The following is a 22,551-nucleotide window of genomic DNA, read 5'->3' on the forward strand; positions in this document are numbered from 1 at the left end:
TAGTTTTATTCATGTCATGCTAATACTGAAGAAATGCCTTCATTTAATTATTAATTCATGGTCTACTCAATCATGAAATTCATGGTTATTTTGTTAAAACTGCAAATCTTATATTTCTGAAAACATTATCTGCTAAATGGTCTTAGTGAAGAAAGGGTCATTACTTCTTTGATAATTTTAAGAGAGATCAAGAAAACTTCAAAATGCAAGTAGGAATCCAGATCTTTCTTTACTTCAAGAACCAAAGATGTGCCTATAAAAAATCTCCTATTTATTCTAAATAATTTTCTTAAAATCAGAAAATCTTTATCCTTTAAAGCATTTATCCTGAAGGATGTGGGAAGACATGAACTTAACATGCATGACCTTACTATCAATTGAAAATCAACTCCCTCTTCTGAGTCAAATGGCTCCTGATGCCCACGGGTGATTATGTACAAATAGGACTTGGGTCTTGTAGAAGATCTAGATGAGTGAAACGGTGCCAAATGTACTGCTGTGTGGGCTGGGCAAATGCACAGAAACCAATACAAAGACTCAGGGTATAGATTCCACAGAGGCTTGGTCTGGAAAGATCTGTGGGCACCAAGAGCAAAGTCAACATAGGCCCTAACTTAAAAGTATACCTGGGTTCTCTGGTCTCAAGAGGCTAAGAAACAACACTATTGGTGGACCTCCCTGTCCCTGAGCCTCAGGGGGTGCTAAGAGGTCAGTAGGGAATTGATGACTGGATTATTTCTTTACCACTAGCCCATTAACAAGCAGAGAAGACCCCACACACAATTCATTGTGACCCCTTGAGAGGTTGCCAAAACCTGAGTCTCAAAGTGGTGACAAAGAAAACAACAAGCCAACACTAGGAAGAGGCGCAGAAATTCAAACAAAGAGAGCCTATGCCCCGTAAAATAGAGCTACTAGAGAAGACAAATAATTAATGAAATAGAGTCTTACTACCACAAAATAAACAAATACTTAATAAAGTATACTTTAAAATTTTTTATTTTGTCCATGTTACGACTATAAACAGCAAAACATACACCAATTAAACAGTGGTCATGCAGTGGTTAAAAGTTCGGCTGCTACCCAAAAGGTCGGCAGTTCCAATCCACCAAGCCGCTCCTTGGAAACCCTAGAAGCAGTTCTACTCTGTCCTATAGGGTCTCTATGAGTCAGAATCAACTTGAGGGGTTTTTTTTTTTTTTTTTTTAATGTGTACAATTCAGTGACATCAATTACATCCTTCCAGTTTTGTAACCATTCTCACCCTCCTTTTCTGACTTGTTCCTCCCCATTAATATAAACTCACTGCCCCCTAAGTTTCCTATCTAAACTTTCAAGTTGCTGTTGTCAATTTGATCCCACATAGATAGATCTTGAAAGAGCACACTGTTCAAGGCAGACATTCTTTACTAGTTAAACTAGACTATTGTTTGGTTTTAAGAAGACTTCAAGGGATATTTCTGGTTTAAGATTTAAAGATTATCTCAAGGCAATAATTTCAGAGGTTCATTCAGCCTCCAAGGCTCCATAAAGTCTGGAGCCCATGAGAATCTGAAATTCTGTTCTGTATTTTCCTCCTTTTGATCAGGATTCTTCTATGGAATCCTTGATCAAAATGTTCAGTAATGGTAGCTGGACACCATCCAGTTCTTCCAGACTCATGGCAAAGGAAGCAACTGTTCATGGAGGCAATTAGCCACACATTACACGCCCTGCTCCTATTCCTGACTCTACTTCTTCCTCTGTTGCTTCAGGCGAATAGAGGCCTATTATCATGCCTTGGATAGCCGCTTGCAAGTTTTTAAGACCAAAGGCACTACACAACAAAATAGGAGGTAGAACAGAAGCACTAAACACATTATTAGGCCAATTAACTAGGATGTCCCATGAAACCATGACCCTAAACCTCCAAACCAAGGAAACAAATCCCATGAGGCTTTTGGCTGTGTATAAGCAATGTGGTGGTCCCTCAAAACACTAAAAATAGAACTACCATATGATTCAGCAATTCCACTCCTAGGTATATACCTAAACGGCATGAAAGCAGAGACTCATACACAGACTTATACACCAATGTTCACTGCAGCACTATTCGCGACGGCCAAAATGTGGAAACAATCTAAATGTCTATCAACAGATGAGAGGATAATCAAAATGTGGTACACATATACAATGGAATACTTACTCAGCCAGTAGGAGAAATGAAGTCTTGATACGTGCTACAATATGGATAGAGCTGGAAGACATTACACTGAGTGAAATAAGCCCACCACAAAGGACAAATGTCATATGACCTCATTTATATAAAAAGATTAAAAAACACAAATGTATAGAGACCAGTGTTTATTAGTGGTTACCAGTGGCAGGAGCGAGAGAGGAAGAGGGAGTTAACGGTGATGGAAAAATCGCATCGATTAAGGTAGGATGGCACAGTTGATTATTACAGTTGTTGTCAATAAGTGTCACACCTGTAAAAAGTTGAATTGGCAAAAGTTTATGACATATACTTACAATAACAACAAAATACAGTGAGCTTTGAACAGCACTGCTGAGATTGCAGGCAGTAAGGGAATGCTCCAAGGCATGCAGCTGAGAGTGCTGAGGGGAGTAGTGCACAGCAAGCAAACACCAAAGAAGAGGTGCCCTGAGGACAAAAGCCAAAATAAGTAAGCCATGGATGGGAGATCCCTGCATTATGCCAGGGACCCTGGAAGAAGTGGTTAAAGAATAACGGCAGCCTTTTGGTTTCTGGCAGAAGACATCTTCTCCGGAGGAAAGCATTCTTTATTTACAAACGAATCAAACACGTTGCAGTCGAGTCAATTCTCAGTCATAGTGACCCAATAGCACAGAGTAGAAGGCCCCACAGGGTTTCCAAGGAACAGCTAGTGCATTCGAACTGCTGACTTTTCGGCTAGCAGCTGAGCTCTTAACTACTGTACCACACAGATTAAGAGCAAACAAACAGGAGCTCATAACCAAAGATCGCCAAAGGCACAAGGAAATAAGGCACAACGAATAAAAGCCAATATAAATAAACAATTGATTTAGACTGCCCAGGACCTCAGATACTGGAAGGATAAGATACAAAACATAAAATAACTACATTTGAAATGAAATATTAAGTAATAAAAATCAGCAAGCAAGAAGACATTTGAGGAAGAGTCAAATACAACTTCTAAAAATGAAAAAAAAAATATATCTAATTGTTGAAAGTGATACAATTGATAGGATAGAAAGCAGATTATTTACAACTGAATAAAGAATTCTTGAACTGGAACAAGGCTCTGAAGAAATAAGCCAGGAGAAACACACAGAGAGAAAGAGATGTAAAACACGAAAGAGGTTAAAAGATGAAGATAAGGTTCAACATATGTCTAATCAGACTCTTAGAAGAAGAACAGAGAAAATGGAGGAGAAAAAAATTCAAAGAGATAATGATTGAGAATTTTTAGAAGTAAACAAAGACCTAAATCATCAGACACAGGAAGCACAAACATGAAAGCAAGTTAAATGCAAATAAATTTATACTTAGGCATATCAGAGTAAAACTGCAGAACACCAAAGACAAAAAGATTCTAAACACTGGAGAGAAAAGTTAGATTAGCTGCAAAGAAATGACAATTATGTTGACAGGTGATTTCTCAGTAAGAACGGAAACCAGTAGTCAGAACAGTTTTTAGATAAACAAGATGTTTGAATATGGCTCTTCCACTACAAAATAACTAGATACTTGATAAAGTGTATTTTAAATTTATTTCTTAGATAAATATAAGGGGCTGCCCCAAAGCATCGAGCTGAAACTGGAGAGGGGAGCAATGCACAACAGCCAGACTATGAGAGTTTATTATCAAAAGAGTTATTGTCTTAAAGGAATTTTCTCAAGATGAATAACGGGAAAATGGAAACATTTCAGATAGAAGATCTGAATACAAGAAGAAACAGTGAGCAAAGAAAATAGTAAGTATGTCAGTAAATTTAAACACATATTGAGCATATAAAATAACAGTATCAATAACCATGTTTAATTTGAGGGGTGAAAAAACTCACAGAACTACAATATACCCACTCTGCCCTTGCCAACACAGTTAGGTTTTGAAGACCAGTGGTTATGCAAAAGCCAACATTATGTGAAAATGGAGTACTTTTTTTCTGTTTTCAGACCATTCATTCATCCTATTCTTTTTATTTAGGAAATACGATCATAGAAATAACAACAGCTAAGATTTCCTGATGTGCTCATCACTGAGATGAGACAGCTATGGATTATTTCTCTGCACAGAAGCAGGCTTAGAGGAGGCAAAGCTGGACTGTGTGACTGGAGGGCCCACGGCTTAACCACTTTACCTTTTTCCTGTGCTAGGCCAGGGCTTCCCTTGCAGAACTGCCTCCAGGGCTCCACAACCACCTTTGCAAGCTCTGCATTCACAATCTGCCCCTCCCCACCCCCCCCAACCCCCCAGCCTGCTCTGCCCTCCGGGGCTGGCGAGTCACCAAGGCTCGGGGCTTCCAGCAAGGGCACTGGGAGCCTGGTTGTGCACCCGACCCCACTGAGGCAGAGGCTCAGAGCGTGTTCTACTCAAGATGGGATGTCATTAAACTCACACACATTTCTTCCAAACACACTCTCTGATGCCTCTTTCAGGCCGCATAAGAGCTGGGAACCCAGAACAGGTCCCCACTGGGTGGTCATCAAGGAGGCAGGCCCCACTCGGCAGCTGGATGTGGCACCCCTGCAGGTAGGAAGGAAGAAAGGGCCAGGGCCACCACAGCCCAGCTTCCTGGGGGCCACTCAGAGACCCTCCTGGAGAGAAGGGATGCTCCTCAGCCGTTGCTGCCATGTCTGCTGCCTGGCTAACGCACAAAATAGTCTGGTAGTAGATTTTTTACTATTGTCATAAATGGAAAATGTCAGAGACTGAGAAAATTAATAAATGAGTAGGTATAAAAGATAATGATAACATGTAAGATGGAAGTCAATGAACAATTTTGTTTTTAAGTTCTTATTGTTTAGGAAGAGTGAGAAATGTTAAGAGATTTCAGGATTAAGTGGCCATCCAAGCTTATAAGCTGCATGAACAACTGCTTCCTTTGCTATGAGATCAGAAGAACTTGATAGTGCCCAGCTACCATTACCGAACATTTTGATCAAAGATTCCATAGAATAATCCTGATCAAAAAGGGGAAAATGCAGAACAGAATTTCAAATTTGCATGGACTCCAGATTTTCTGGAGCCATGGAGGCTGGATGAACCCCTGAAACAACTGCCCTGAGATCATCTTTAAACCTTAAACCAAAAATATCCCTTGAAGTCTTCTTAAAACCAAACAATAGTCTAGCTTAACCAGTAAAAAATGTCTGCCTTGAGCATTATACACTTTTAAAAGCAACTGACAATAGCAACTTGAAAGATCAGAGAGAAATCTTAGGCAGCAGTGAGTTTATGTTAATGGAGGAGGAACAAGTCAGAAAAGAAGGGTGAGAAAGGCCGTGCAACTTGAAGAATGTAATCAGTGTCACTGAATTATATGTGTAGAAATGGTTGAACTGACGTATGTTTTGCTGCATATGTTTTCAACAACAAAATAAAAAAATAAATAACTTGATTAATTAAAAAAAATTGAAGAGTAACAAGTAAGAAGAAAAATAGAATGTATAACATAGAAACCGGTTGAGGAACAGTAACTTTAAAAAAATCTTCAATTTAAAAAAAGGCCAGTAAAGAGGGGAAATAATAGAATATTCGGCATAAATAAAAAACAAAGGGTATAATCTGAAAAGATTATAACAATTGATAAGGGTAACTAGTCCTACTAATTAAAAAATAATAAAAAAAACAGAGAAAATGTAAAATTTTAAAAACAATATCCAGAAGGTGAACTATTTACAAGAGACAATTTCAAACATTTAATATATCTGATTTATAAATAAGCAAACAAGGAATGTTCCAATAGATGAGACAGGACTCTGACTGGGCTACTGTATGATTTGTACACTCCACGTTCCAATTACTAACGTATGTTTGCAGCTGTTTCTTCTCATTTTGAATAGCGGAACGTGCAAAGTATAAATCTAGGAAAATTGGAAGTCATCAAAAATGAAATGGAATGCATAAAGATCAATATCCTAGGTATTAGTGAGTTGAAATGGACTGGTATTGGCCATTATGAACCAAACAATCATATGGTCTGCTATGTCAGGGATGACAAATTGAAGAAGAATGGTGTCGTACTCTTCATCAAAAAGAATATTTCAAGGCATATCCTGAAGTACAACACTGTCAGTGATAGACTAATATCCATATGCCTACAAGGAAGACCAGTTAATACGACTAGTATTCAAATTTACACACCAATCACTAACGCCAAAGATGAAGAAACTGAAGATTTTTAACAAATTCTGCAGTCTAAAATGGATCAAATATGCAATCAAGATACATCGATAATTACTGATGACTGGAATGCAAAAGTTGGAAAAAAGAAGAAGGATGAGTAGTTGGAAAATATGACCTTGGTGATAGAAACTATGCAGGATATTGCATGATAGAATTTTGCAAGACCAACAATTTATTCATTGCAAATATATTTTTTCAGCAACATAAATGGCGACCACACACGTGGATCTTGCCAGATGGAATATACAGGAATCAAATCTACTATATCTGTGGAAAGAGACAATGGAGAAACTAAATATCATTACTCAGAACAAGGCCAGGGGCCGACTGTGGGACAGACCATCAATTGCTCATATACAAGTTCAAGTGGAAGCTGAAGAAAATTAAAATAAGTCCACAAGAGCCAAAGTATAATGCTGAGTATATCCCACCTGAATTTAACACTATCTCAAGAATAGATGTGACACATTGAACACTAGTGACCAAAAAAGAGAAGAGTTGTGGTGAGACATCAATGACGTCATACATGAAGAAAGCAAAAGGTCATTAAAAAGACAAGAAAAAAAGAAAAGACCAAAATGGGTATCAGAAGACTCTGAAACTTGCTCTTGAACCTAAAGTAGCTAAAAAGAATGAAAGAAATGATGTAAAAGAGCGGAACAAAAGATTTCAAAAGGGCAGCTCAAGAAGACATTGTAAAGTATTATAACGAAATATGAAAAGACTTGTAGTTAGAAACCAAAAATGGAAGAACATGCTTAGCATTTCTGCAGCTAAAAGAACTGAAGACAAAAATTCAAGCCTTGAGTTGCAATATTGAAGGATTCTATGGGGAAAATATTGAACGACTCAGAAAGCATCAAAAGAAGATGGAAGGAATACAGAGAGTCACTGTACCAAAAAGAACTGGTCGACATTCAATCATTTCAGGAGTGAGCATATGATCAAAAACCAATGGTATCGAAGGGGAAGTCCAAGCTGCACTGAAAGCATTGGCGAAAAACAAGCCTCCGGAAATTGATGGAATATCAATTGAGATGTTTCAACAAATGGATGCAAGTCTGGAAGCACTCACTTGTCTATCCAAGAAATTTGGAAGACAGCTACCTGACCACCTGACTGGAAGAGATCCATATTTGTGCCCATTCCAAAGAAAGGTGATCCTACGGAACGTGGAAATTAGAGAACAATATCATTAATATCACACTCAAGTAAAATTTTGCCGAGGATCATTCAAAAGTGACTGCGGCAGTACGTCGACAGGCAACTGCCAGAAACTCAAGCCAGGTTCAGAAGAGGATGTAGAACGAAGGCTGTCAATGATGATGTCAGCTGGATCTTGGGTGAAAGCAGAGAATATCAGAAAAATGTTTACCTGTGTTTTATTGACCATTCAAAGGCATTCGACTGTGTGGATCATAACAAATTATGGATAGCATTTTGAAAAATGGGAATTCCAGAACACTTAATTGTACTCATGCGGAATCTGTATGTAGACCAAGAGGGAGCTGTTCGAACAGAACAAGGGGATGTTGCATGGTGTAGAATCAGGGAACATGTGTGTATCCTTTTATCATACTCATTCAATCTGTATGCTAAGCAAATAATCTGAAAAGCTGGACTACATGAAGAAGAAACCAAAGGAAGATTGCAGGAAGACTCCTTAACAACCTGTGTTATGCAGATGACGCAATCTTGCTTGCTGAAAGCTAAGAGGACTTGAAGCAGTTACTGATGAAGAGCAAAGACTACAGCCTTTGGTATGGATTATACCTCAACATAATACAAAAATCTAAACAACTGGACTGATAAGCAGCAGGAGAAAAAGACTGAAGTTGTTAAGGATTTCATTTTACTTGGATCCACAATCCATGTCCACCGCAAGCAGCAGTCAAGAAATCAAACAATGTATTATACTGAGCAAACATGCTTCAAAAGACCTCTCTAAAGTGTTGAAAAGCAAAGATGTCACTTTGAGGACTAAGGTGCACCTGACGCAAGCCATATTTTCAATTGCCTCATATGCATGCAAAAGCTGGACAATGAATAAGGAAGACCAAAGAAGAACTGATGCCTTTGACTCATGGTGTTGGCAAAGAATGCTGAATACACCATGGACTGCCAGAAGAAAGAATAAATCTGTCTTGGAAGAAGTACAGCCAGAATGCTCCTTAGAAGCAAGGAATATGAGGCTTGGTCTCACATACTTTGGACATTTTATCAGGAGGGGCCGTTCCCTGGAGAACAACATCATGCTTTTTGGTAAAGTAGAGGGTTAGCAAAAAAGAGGAAGGCCCTCAACAAGACAGACTGACACAGCGGCTATAACAATGGGCCCAAACATACCAACGATTGTGATGATGGTGTGGGACCAGGCAGTGTTTTGTTCTGTTGTACACAGGGTCACTATGAGTTTGAACTGACAAGTCAGCACCTCACAACAACAACAATTGTATGCTTTCCCAATTTTCTGTAATTCATAGAGTATTTCTTTTCTAATCAGATTGCTGCTGCTGTTGTTGTTGTTAGGTGCCGTAGAGTCAGTTCAGATTACTATCAATAAATGCCATTAAAACAGAAGAGACAAGGGAATAGTGAGCAAAACCACTATGCCACCAGGGTTTCCAAAACAGCGATACCATGGAGAAATACAAATGGTTAAAGACAATACAGGAACAGTCACTTTCATTAGTAATACGAAATTGGATTAAAAGAAGATATTTCAGGTATCAAGTTAACAAAATCGTTTTAAAACTAACAATCATTTTTTAACAAGGATGCTGGAAAACAGGAATTCTCATACTTTTCTAAAGGTAATATGAATAGGGACATTTCTAGAAAGTACATAAGTAATATCTCAAGGTCCATAAAAGGTCATAATTTTTGATGTAGCAGCTTTTCTTTTATAAAGATCAAGATTGATGTACAAAAATAATTATAGCCTTTTTTAAATTAATGTAAAAGTACAGTCAAGCTAACTGAAAATAAAACATGCAAATAAATGATGCTATATTATAAAATAATTAAAATAGCATTTTTTATTGTGCTTTAGGTGAAAGTTTACAGCTCAAGTTAATTTCTCATTCAAAAATTTATACACATATTGTTTTGTGACATCAGTTGTAATCCCCATAATGTGACAGCATGCTCCCCCTTTCCACAGAAGTGAAAAATGTTCTTATAATACTGGGAATAACAGAAAGCAAAATCACATATACGATGTGCTCTCAGCTTTGTAAAAATTCATATTTGCAAGAGGTAAAAGTTATTGGGAGAAGATAAAAAAAATCTGGCAGAAGCTATTTATGGGTGGTGGGATTTGGGAGATTTTCATTTTGATTATTTCTGCATTAATTTTTTTTTCTCTAATGAGGATGTACTATTTATATAATCAGATTAGTTATCTGATTATATTAATGGTAAATGTTAATAAAATAATTTAAAATATCAAGTATCATAAAATGACTGCAATTGTCTGAGAAATAAGAAACCCAGGGAGAAGGCTAGTCTCTAGAACTACAGTCCATGCAGATGGCCAGGGGGGCCACGGGCTGTGCCCAGTAGCAGAGGACTGGGCTCACGCTGTTCTGGGAGGGAAGCCAGCAATGCTCTTAACCTGAGAGCTTCTTCACTGTTTCTGCCTTAGACTTGAACAATGTGTCTGTCACCTTGGGAGAGAGGCTTCTAACATAATGTACTATGCTGAACTGTTCAAATAAACTAGAGAACAGATTTCAATGCAATCTCAAAATTAGCACTGTTAGGAATACCAAATAGAAAGTAGAATCCTAACTGGATTATTTTCTCTAGTCTAGGGGCTTGAATTCAGGTATCTGTCTCATGTGACCAAGGTCTCTTTGAATAGGGAAAGCATTTCACGATTATAACCTTCTTTACAGAAGAGGGAAAATCAAGATTACAGATTTGTAAAATGATTTTTACATGGGATAAAGAATGGTTAAAATATATACAAGGATACTAATAAAATACAAGGATAACAATACTAATAAACTACAATTTAGTCAAAATTAATCACTAGTCTTTAATATTATTAATTAGCTTATATAACTATAATGATCAAATAACCCATTTTAAACTACTTTGTTTCTAGGGCAAATTACAAAGCTCTGATGCTTTATTAGCATACAGAAACTATAAAAGTTCTTTTTAAAAGAAACTTCTAGTATAAAAATAACAGGAAGCTCATGTGTTGGGTTTATTACAGTTTAGTAAATCACCCTGATTCCTTTATGGCAATTTACATTACAAATGACAACTGCTGGAATTCTCTGACACACTAAAACAGCATACAACTTTGCAATGGAAACATCTTCCATAAGATCCACAATTATCCACAACTATTTGAACACTTGGAAAAAAAAAAACACTACATGAACTTTAAGTAACTCTATGCTTTCAACTAGCTTTACAAGAAAAAAATACTCTATAGATACTTTAAAACTTAAGATATAGTCTCAGTTTGAACTAAAATCAGTACAAAGAAGGGCGTGGAAGAGAAATCCCTGGGCCAGTCTGAGATTCTGACCCTGGTTCGTACTCTGCTGGTACCTGAATTGGTGATCCGGAACAAGGGTCTTCGCTCTCGGACTGCTTCCTCAACAGTCAGTAGAAAAGCAAAACTTGCTTTGCCTACTTTATAAGACTGACCTAAAGCTCCAATGAAATTGAGATAGTGTATGTAGGCGAATTTTGAAAAACAGTAATTTAAACTCAATTTAAAACATTTCAATTGTTTCCATGACCTAGGATGATGATCAAGTTCAAACTCCTTATCCTGACACAGAAATCTGCATTTCTACTGTCTGGATAGCTCTACCTACTGCATGCTTGCTGCCTACCTAAATACTAATCTTGCAGTATATACCCTAAAGATCACCTACATTTTCAAAAATTGGAATGTGGATAATTAATTATGGTTGGTTAAAAGGTAACAGGACAATATGCACCTTAGGCATAAGAGCACTCTCCTCCCCTACCCCCAAAGCAAAAATGAGGGTTGGAATTATTCATTTAAATAACTGGCAAAATTTCAAACATCCAATTTCTGCAGAGTCAGTCTAAGGGATTAAAAGTTGGGAAAAAAATTACCCAGATTTTATACTTTCAGTTTACTGTTTCTCTTAGTTTTTTCTTGTTAAAAATAAAACGAACATGTTCTATTACAGAAAGAACAATAGAAATACACAAAAAGAATAACTCGTACATGCCACTATTATGAAGAATTAAGTAGACCAGATCTTTTCTCAGCTTTATCAAAAAGTAGATCACAGTGTACACATTGTTTTGTTACTTACAATAAATTTATTAACAAATCCCTTATTACTGTTCATTAAAATGGTTTCCAACTTTTAGTGCTGTAAGTAGCAGGCTAAGAATAATTAGCTAAACAATAATATGAAATAAAAAATGGAAACAAAGTATATTCCAGTAAAAACTGCACATGACACTTAAGGAATCATAAAAGTTTGTAAACCTGCCAACTCTCTCCCTCCTTCCTTGCCCCCCCCCAAAAAGCAATGAAGGGAGAATGTACATTTTCAATATCACCATCATTTCAACCTAAATGACTGTAAATTAACTTGTTTGTGACCAAAGTATATGATATACTTCTAGTGTGACACCGACCTACATGGTCAGTCTATCTTCATCATTTACGGGGCAATAGATCTTTTGCCTCAGTTTCTCTTGGTTTCTATTGGTTACTTAAGAAAATCTCATACCCCTGTGTTGCAGTAAAAGAAAACAGGACTATTGTAAATCTGTGACCCACAGATAATTTTAATAGAATGAAAAGTTTTAGCACTTACAGTGCCAACTAAAGAGACATAACCATTTCCCATCTTTCTATTCATCTTACGAACATAAAACCAAACGAAATCCATTGCTGTTGAGTTGATTCTGACTCATCGTGACCCTACAGGACAGAGTAGGACAGCTCCATAGGGTTTCTAAGGCTGTAATCTTCATAGAAGCAGACTGCCACATCTTTCTCCCATGGAGTCACTGGTGGGTTGAACCACCAACCTGCTGGCTGGCAGCGAAGTGCTTAACCACTGTGCCACCAGGGCTCCTTTTACTAACATAAGATCACTGGAAAGATTTTCAAAATAACCACATTATACTCATAATGATCTTAAGAATATACTCCAGAACCTGACCACTTCTCTTTCCTTCCACTGCTATCACCTTCATCTTGCCACCACTATCTCTTGCCTAGATCACTGTATTAGCCCCCTAACAAGTCTTTCTGTTTCTATATTTGTCCCTAGCAGCAGAAGTTGTAGGTTAATTTCTATATCCCTCACACTTAGCAGGGCAGTTGACCTGCTGACTTCCAAATCTAGAACCTGCATTTCCTTGTTTGAGGGCTTTCTCAGGCCGCCCAAGGAGTTGCCCTCAATCAGTGGCTGAAGGGAGTTGGGATATATATACCCTGGTGCCAGATAATCTGAGGCATGTGTTTTACCCTGGCTTCCAGAGCTTCTCCAATGGGATTAAGCTGTAGTTGTCCACTATCTAGCTGTGATGACTGTTTTTACAATTCACCCTTATTAGTTGCCTTCCCTTTCCTTTCTCAAGGCTCCACTCCCCTGCTAGTATATCCTTCAATTCCCAAATAAACAAATTGTCCTTGTCTCGGTGTCTGCTGCTGAGGGAAACCAAATGAAGACATCCTCTTTCAAACACTTCTCAAGCCAGAGACAGAGTGATCCTTTAAAAACCAAAGTCAGATCATGTCAGTCAATCTTCTTTCAAAACCTTGCAACTGGCTCTCCCTTCACTCAAAATTGAATGTCAAAGTCTTCACAATGCTGTACAAGGCCCTGTATCATCTGCCTCCTACTCACTCCCCATATCTTTGCTCTTCTATGAACTTGCCAGGCAAGCCCCGCCTTAGGGCCTCTGCCCTGCTATTCTCTCAGCCTGGAGCGCTCCTTCCCTGGCAATCTGCCTGCTTAACTCCTTCACCTCTTTCAGGACTTGCTCAAATCTCACTTTCTCAGTAAGGTCACTCTGACTGCCACCCTATTTACTAACAGCAAGCTCTCTCCTTCCCCCACAAAGCTACTGCCTTTCTTTTTCCGTGGCTCTTACCACCTCTTCACATATTAACTTACTTTCCCTGCTAAAAAATAAGCTCCATGAGGACAAAGTTCTTCACCACATTCCCTTCGGTCTCTCAAGTGTCTGACACACAGGAAGCATTTCATAAATATTTGTTGAATAACTACTATAATTATCACATATTGCTTAGAAGAGGAAAAATAATAAATAAATACTATGGGTCACAGAACTTCTACAAAATAAGCCTCTTTTTAAAGCCAACAAACAAACCAGTTGCCGTCGAGTCATGGTGACCGCATATGTCTCAGAGGAGAACTTCACTTCACTGGATTTTCAATGGCCGCGATATTTCAGAAGTAGATTGCCAGGCCTTTCTTCTGAGATGCCTCTGGGTGGGTTCAAACTGCCAACCATTTGATTAGTAGCTGAGCACTTAAACATTTGTGCCACACAGGGACTTTAAAACCAGCTAAGAAAATTGTGTTTATAGACAAATTCACATTTTAAATCTATTTGTTAAAGCCTAATAATGTATTCTAATTTGTGGTGCAGTGGTTAAACGTTTGGCTGGTAACCAAAAGGTTGGCAGTTTGAATCCACCAGCCGCTCCTTGGAAACCCTACAGGACAGTTCTGCTCCGTCCTGTAGGGTCCCTATGAGTCGGAATCAACTCGACGGCAACAAGTTTGGCTTAGGTATTAGCAAGTCTGCATCACCGGATTTTCCTATGTGATAGTGATAAACTACTCACAAAAACCCATTGCTGTTGAGTGGATTACTACTCATAGTGACCCTATAGAACACAGTAGAACCACCCCATGGGGTTTCTAAGGCTCTAAATCTTTGCAAAAGCAGACTGCCAGATCTTTCTACTGCAGAGTAGCTAGTGGTTTGAACCACGAACCTTTTGGTTAGCAGCCGAGTGCGTAAACACTGCACCACCAGGGCTCCTCACATTAGGAATACTCGGTAAATATTTATATGAGTCAGAATCAACTCGATGGCACTGGGTTTTTTCTGGGTATTCATACAACAGTCATAACCAGCTAACTTACAGCTTTGTGTTGAATTTAAACACTGAATTTTAAGTAAAATTTAGCAGAGGAACCCTAAAATTACTTTGATTTCAGGTTTAAATAAAACCCTTAATGGGATTTCAGGAAAGGCCTACGCACCAGAATTTGCTGCGTAAGCAAATCAATAAGCACATCATACTAACTTATGTACATAAAAGAAGAGAGACTTGGGGCAGCTTCCTGGGTACTGTAACAATAGAAAAAAGAAACTTCGTACATGTATGTGTGTGCTCTATATCAGATAGAGTATGTGTGTGCTCTATATCAGATAGACAACTTCTAATTAGTACTAATTACTATAAAATGCTTAGCAAAGAGGAAAATAAAATATAACATATATAATTTTAAACATTTTGCTTCTGCCTCTATTATTTTCTAAAGAATGTCAAAGGAAGAAATTAGCAGTTTGCTGCTGAGATTTACTTCTGATGCTTAATTTTAACAATAAATAACCAGCCAATATAAGGTCTAAAAATCTACTGAATGACAATGTTTTCAAACTCAATTAAAAAAAAAAAAAGTTGCATATTTATTTGAGACCACTGGATGTAGGACCATAAGGAATATTAAATATCAGGAATCATAAGTACTTACCAACGTGTAGGAAATCAGATATCAAATTTAGGATTTTATGCATGGAGCACTGAGGTAGTCAGGTAACAAAGCGAATGTTAAAACACTACGTATTTGCCAAATTGATCTACAGATTGAACACAAAATCCTATCAAAATTCCTATGTAGAAATTGAAAGCTGATCCTAAAATTCATATGGAAATTCAAAAGACCTAGAAGAGCCCAACAATCTTGAAAAAGAACAAAGTTGGCTGATTCACGCTTTTCAATTCCAAAGTTTATTACAAAGCTATAGTAATCAAGGCAGGGTGGTACTGGCATAAGGACAGATATACAGATTAATGGAACACAAGTGAGAGTTTAGAAATGAATCCTTACATTCATGGTCAATTGAACACGATTAAGACAAACCATGGTAAGACATATGTATGTTAACTACATTTGTTCTTTTAAATTTGTGGGTTTTCTAGTTCTTTGCTTATTTCTTTTCCTCACTGGCCTAAGTATTGTATTATTTACATTGGTTTTTCTCTTGTTACTTGATTTTTAGCAATACTTGAAAATGTTTTCATTGGGTGGTGTGACGGTTAATGCTATGTGTTGACTTGGCTAGGCTATGATTCTCAGCGGTTTGGCAGACACTGTGTAATCACCCTCCATTTTTTAGTCTGCTGTGAGCAGCCTATCAGCTGAAAGGGGAGTTTCCTTGAGTGTGGGGGCTGCCTTCAGTATGAAAATAGATGTTCCGGCAAAGCTCCACCGATTGTGCACGCTTCTCATTACCTGACCTCCAGTTCTCGGGACATGAGTCAGCAGAAGCCTTCAGCTTGCCACCTGACCTGCAGCCCCAACAACCACGTGAGCCAGCAGATTTGGAACTTGCCAACCCCCACAATTGTTTGAACCATTTCTTTGAAGTAAATCTCTCTCTATATATTTATATACACATTTCACTGGTTTTGCTCCCCTAGAAAACCCAGAATAAGACAGGTGGGACATAAAAGAAGTTGAATTCAAATAGTCCAGGCAATCTGTTTGTTAAACTTTTATAATAAAGTTACTTGAAACTAGGGGCAAAAATGAAATTAAAGCACTTGCTGTAACTTTTATTTAATCATTCTGTCTCTCTTCTAATTTCTCCCCAAGTAATGTACACAAATTTCCTAATGTTCTAAGCTTCCATGGCAACCGATGACCAAGAGTAGTAAAAAATCAAGTCCACAAAAGCTAAAAAAAAAAAAATCATAGGGAAACTGGCCTCTAAAAACATGCCCTTTATATAGTATTCATGAGGTCTGATTTAGTTTTATTTTTTCAGAATAACCAAAAATGCAATGGACAGAATCAATTATATTTGTATATAGGTTTCGGAGAAGATTAAGGTAAGCTTATTTTTATAGCCCTCGCTTTCCTTGAAGAAAAGCAGAATCTGAAAATAGCAACATGGAAATTAGTCAAATAATGGCATTTTTTAAAAAGAGAATAAAACAGTTCGATTATATAACGTTTCTTAATCTTCCTACTTAAAAATCTTACCATATATTAGATATAAATAAAAATGAGCATACAATTAAATTACTATGCATCAAAATGTTTCCATTAGTCATTACTCACAGTCTATGATTTTTTTTTTCCTCTTTGGGGTTATTATTCTCAGAAACCATTTCATACATTCTTTCAGGATTATAATATCACATGAACTTGCACGTTTATTTGTTTCACTGTATTCTATTTCTGTATTTGCAATAAATGAATGTGATAAGACAGCCATTAATCAAAAATGAAAATAGTCACTGAATTTTACAGTGACTTAACATTAACATTAAAAAATGAAACGATATAATTAAAATGCAACCATCTCCATCCACCTTTCACAGTAAACTTGGTTAACATAGATGTTAATGGTTAACTAGGGTCACTGGGTGCTCCGAGGACTGAATATGGAAGCTTCGTTTTTTCTGTCACACCTGTATCTTAAATTCCTTCAGCTCCTGTCAGGGAAAGGCTGCCAGGTGAGCAGTCTGTCACTCTTGCCTGGGCTAATAGGTTCTCCAGTGGCATTTGTTACAGCTCATGTCATACTATTAAAACTATGTGCCTTGAAAATGGCATAACATATGTAGCTGAATCTTGTCAACTCTAGATAATCAGACTCAGTTTGGCTTCAGAAGCAGATGCAGATCAGAGAAGCAATATAAATATGCAAATCACAATGGTCCCCTTCCAGCACCACTGTTCCTACCTCTAATGGCCCTTGCAGAAAGTCTGTCTGTTCAGCTCCTACTTCCAGTGCTACATCAACAGAAGCAAAGGGACGGCTGGCCATCTGCTGTCGTTCTCGAAGCAGTTGCTGGAGGGGGTTAAAAACGATTTGTTTTAAAATACGTTTAAAACAAAACATTAATCCTACAACATTCAGTTTCATTTTTTAACAAATGGCACTCAAAACTTAGGAACCATTTTATGCACATATCCGTATCTAGATCATTAAAGATGAAAATTGTTTTCTCTCCATGACTTGAGTTATATTTCCATAAAGGCTTTAAATGCACAGTGCCTACAAAGAACTTTTCTCCTGACCTCCATATCACAGGCCTAATGAAATGTACTCAAAAGCACTTTGAAAACCTCAAGTGAGAAGTATTACTTAACCAAAAAGTGCTATTATGATGATGACTATGCTGTGTTTTCCCACTCACAATAATGCACTTTTTTTTAAGCTGAAAGCAAATAACAGTAAAAACATTTAAGAAAGGATAATGAAAAGCTGTCAAATTATATTAATAGAGCTTAAAGGTACATAAACCTGCCAAGACTAAGTCTTCTAAGTCATCAAGACTCTCTGTCAATTGCCATGAAACCAGTAGGAATGGCTATCAGCCTTGTTTACAACTTCATGCAAAGTCCCTGTGTTCATTATTTAAAAATAAGGAGCAATTAGTATGTTGCAGAAATTTTGTGCCAGGGCTTGTAAAACACCCCTATTTGATTCTTTCTCCTTGTGCCTATTCTGGGCTTTGTCCAAGCTAAAACCAGTAAACCAGCAAGTCCCAACCAACCACCAAGCTCATTTATATTTCTGCCTCTCCTTGTAATTATAATATTCATTAAAGTCATGATAGAAAAAATTGATGACGGGCACTAGATATTGCAAATCTTGCCCCTCTGATTCTATACAGCTAATAAAATTATTATTAAATATTAAAAGCGGATGAGCAATGCAATTAAATACTCTTTCAAATGAAAAGAAAATCATATCATTGAAGAAAGGCAACATCCTTGAACACAATGAATGGCTTCATTACTTACAGAGATTTTTCAAGGTTCAATGGCATTAACTTAAAACATTAACGACTGGTCTTTGAATATAAATGCATGCAGCACTGTGATGCATCATTCATAAAATTCCCTTGTAGCTAATGAAGGAACACGAGGCAACACCTGATGGCAGTTTATTAGTTAACACCTATGACACAGGCAGTGACAGTGTTCACAAAATGATGGTCTAAAATATAACTTAGTGCCCTCTTTTATATTAAAGAGAGAACAACCAAGTGACAATACCAGGGTAGAAATAATGCAACTCTTACTGAGTGATAGCTTAACCCACTGCCATCAAGTCAATTCCGACTCATAGAGACCCTACAGAACAGAGTAGAACAGCCCCAGAGGGTTTCCAAGGCTGTAAATCTTCACAGAAGCAGATTGCCACATATTTCTCCCGGGGACTGGCTGGTGTGTTAGAACTGCCATCCTTTCAGTTAGCAGCCACGCACTTTAACCACTGCACCAGCAGGGCTCCTCGAGTATTATCTTAAGTTCTGAAATTAGAGTTTCTTCAGAAGTGGTGAAGACATACTAAAAAACATACTCAATGTAAATAGTAAGTGTGATCTAAACCACCAAATGATTCACTTTAATATAAGCTGGAAATTATATTATAAAAATACCCCCGCTGGCAAACATAATGTGGTTTGTGCCACACCCAACATGAGTAGCCTGAAGATCATGTCTGTGCAAAACGGAAAGAAAATGCTACTTCAAATGCCAAGAGATACTAAATGTAGAATACACCAGGCTCTTTGTCTCTGGTAAAAAACAAACACATTAAAACACACCAATACATACATACATACGAACATTAAAAAAAAAAACACTACCACTCCCACTGTTACATAAAAATAGCTGTAAGAAAACTGTAAATTCTAAAAACAAGTGTATGGTGACATATGTATGCATAAGGAATATATGTATACAGGTTGGTACAGGTGTGTACATACATGTGCACAGATAGAAATATCTGTTTAAGTACATTTATATACAAATTCATGTGTGATAGCATATATATTCATAGAGAACACAGTTATATATAATTCTTAGACATAACCAAATACCTTTCTGGGCTGTAATTTTGTGAATGTGTGTTGTTGCTGTTGTTAGGTGTTGTTGAGTTGATTTTTGACTCATGGTGACCCCATGTGACAGAGTAGAACTGCACAATAGGGTTTTCTAGGCTATAATCTTTATGGCAGCAAATTGCCAGATCTTTTTCCTGCAGAATCACCAGGTAGGTTTGAACTGTCAGCCTTTCAGTTAGCAGCAGAGAGATTAACTGTTGTGCCACCAAGGCTCCTTTGTGGAATTTGTAAATATTCTAAATTCACCAACAAAGAATAGAGTTCCCTGGAATCTAATGTATTATTTTGACCCTCAACACTCATAATCCAGAAAAAGCAGTGACTGATAGTTTTATCCAGTTTTATTTTTAAATTATTAGTAGAATGCAGTCTTCTGAGCTTTGAGTTTTATCACTTTTTAGCAACTGAATGCCTCCTACGGTATATGCCTAGCTTCTCGTTTAAAAAAAAAACAAGAAAATCATTGTTCTTACCCAGGACCTTAACACTACAGTTTGAAAAATAAGACATGAAATAAAAATTATTAGGGTATAATACAGTATATAATAAAGCTTACAAGTAGGAGATTAGCCAGATAAATTTATCCCAAGCTATTCAGCAGAGGACTAGTTAGAAGAATCTTGCTAACATAGCTGAGTTTCAGACTTTCAAAGGCTGACACAAATGTTCTTACTGCGAATCTTGTGAAGGGCAAATCATTTCCCCTCCTGAAGCTCTCTTGCTTTGGTGTGATAACCCTAGTATAATAAAATGTGATACGATGGGATTCTCTCTGCTACTAATTTCTGGGTCTTAGCCCTTTCTCTTGCCATTTAACATCTAGATATCATCATTTCCCAAATTTTGCCTCCTCTAATTTTTTTCTTTTATGGGAGCCTTGGTGGCACAGTGGTTAAGAGCTCAAGCTGTTAACCAAAAGGTTGGCAGTTTGAACCCACCTGCCACTCCGTGGAACCCTTATGGGACAGCTCTACTCTGTCCTATAAGGTCACTATGAGTTGGAATTGACTCAACGCCAACGGTTTGGTTTTTTATGTCAGTATAGGAGATGTAAACAACATGCTTATGACTTAAATCTTGTCAAAATTTAGCATCAATTTTCACAGGCAATAAAACTAGACTCTGGAGTCAGAAGAATCTGGATTTAAATGCCAGTTTCTCCACTTAGTAGCTGTTTGAGTTTAATTCAATTATTTAGATCGCTCTAAATCTCAATTTTTCTCATCTGTAAAGTGGGGATAATAACAGCACCTCTACCTCAGAGAACTTGTTTTGAGTTCTGTCTTTTCCACTTACAAGCAACTGGACCTTGATCAAAGTACTTAGGCCTTCCTAAGGCTACTTTTTTTCTCATCTATAAAATAGGAATAATATCTGTACGTCATAAGGTTGGGACTAAATAGCTAATGCAGGTGAAGTGTCCAGCACAGGAGCTGGTGCACTGAGCATTCAATAACTGCTAACTGGAGCAATGATTACGCGAAATTTCAAGAACTCATTTTGTCTCTGAAGATGACACACTAATCAGCACAGGCCCATTTTCTTCAGCACTAGTGACATATTTTGCTCGACTACTTTCCCTTTAGAAACCCTGGTGGCGTAGTGGTTAAGTGCTACGGCTGCTAAACCTAAAGGTCAGCAGTTCAAATCCACCAGGTGCTCCTTGGAAACTCTATGGGGCAGTTCCACGCTGTCCTATAGGGTCCTAGGAGTCGGAATCAGCTCGACAGCAACGGGTTTACTTTCCCTTTTAACAAATGTTGCAAATTTATGAGACGGTTGGAAAATGTCATGAATGTGGTAAAATGAATTAGATTTGGAACTTCTTTTTGCCATTCGTGACGCAAAAAGATAAAAAACACAACCTGCAAGTTAGAAGAAAACATAGCACTTCCTTAAGATATTTTTTAAATTAATTTATTTTCTGTAACTGTGTTTTTATCTGTAAAATGAGGTTTAATATTATGTACATCCATAAGAAGCCATATAACAGATGTATCTGTTTTATAACTAATCTGCTATGGCCAATTATTCAGCAGAAAGATAAAGCCAATAGAACAAATTGATCACACTAACAATAGATTATAATCATGTGGCTATAAAAATTGTTGTAAAGAAAATTTAAAAATTAAAGAGATGTTCTGGGTATCATGTTTGCTGTCCATAATAGCTGTTCTACTATTCAAAGTGTCTTAAAAAATAAATCATGGAATTTAAGAATATATAAAAATCTATGCTTAAATATGACAACAACCAGGTATAGTCATATTGAGTCTATCAATATATATATATATCAATACAGATAATTATTACTTCTAACATTGTATCACTCTCCAAAGATTATATTCACCACCATTCTCATCCAACCCAAAGACATACAACTCTCTAACCGATTTTTGAATAACAATCCTTAAAACACATATACACACAACTGTCTTCATATCTCCTACCTTACGTCTGTTTTGTCTAGGTTGCATCCATTCTTCCCCCACCTCCAAGTGTGCATCTACCCCATCCCCAGTTTGAAGCAGTCACCCTGTCTGTGAATTAATACACTGGTATGGAACTACCTCTTTATATCTTCACGCTTTTTGAAATTGTCTTTAAGGCAAAAATGTATTTCTTTTTATTCTGTACAGCATTTATTGTTGTTAGCTGCTGTTGAGTCGATTCTGGGTCCTAAATCCAATTACTAATATCCTTATAAGATGGTCTTATGAAGATACATAGAGCCACCCACAGAGAATGCTATGTGAAGATGGAGATAGAGATTATAAAGTGATGGGTCTACAAGACAATAAATGTCAAGGATTGCCAGCGACCACTAGAAGTTAGGAGACAGGCATGGAACAGATTCCCCTTCAGAGCCTCCAGAAGGGGCAATTCTACTGACACCTTGATTTCTGGCTTCTGGTCTCCTGAACTGTGGTATTTTGTTACCGCAGGCCTAGGAAACTAAAACAGTGGTTAAAATCTGAAGATACATAAAACTACTGTGGAATT

The 22,551-nt window shown here is 37.4% G+C and overlaps 1 protein-coding gene across 2 annotated transcripts in view; it reads right to left on the reverse strand.

Annotated features, from left to right (window-relative positions):
* Positions 1–22,551, reverse strand: part of ATRNL1 (attractin like 1) — a 697,793-nt gene that overhangs the window by 261,168 nt on the left and 414,074 nt on the right. For both annotated transcript variants that reach the window (XM_023546681.2, XM_003409111.4), the window contains one exon: positions 17,373–17,480. In XM_023546681.2, coding sequence (XP_023402449.2) covers positions 17,373–17,480 — 108 coding nt within the window. The remainder of the gene's footprint in view (positions 1–17,372; positions 17,481–22,551) is intronic.

The sequence above is a fragment of the Loxodonta africana genome, chromosome 16, assembly GCF_030014295.1.
Source record: "Loxodonta africana isolate mLoxAfr1 chromosome 16, mLoxAfr1.hap2, whole genome shotgun sequence".
In the NCBI taxonomy this organism is placed as follows: Eukaryota; Metazoa; Chordata; class Mammalia; order Proboscidea; family Elephantidae; genus Loxodonta; species Loxodonta africana.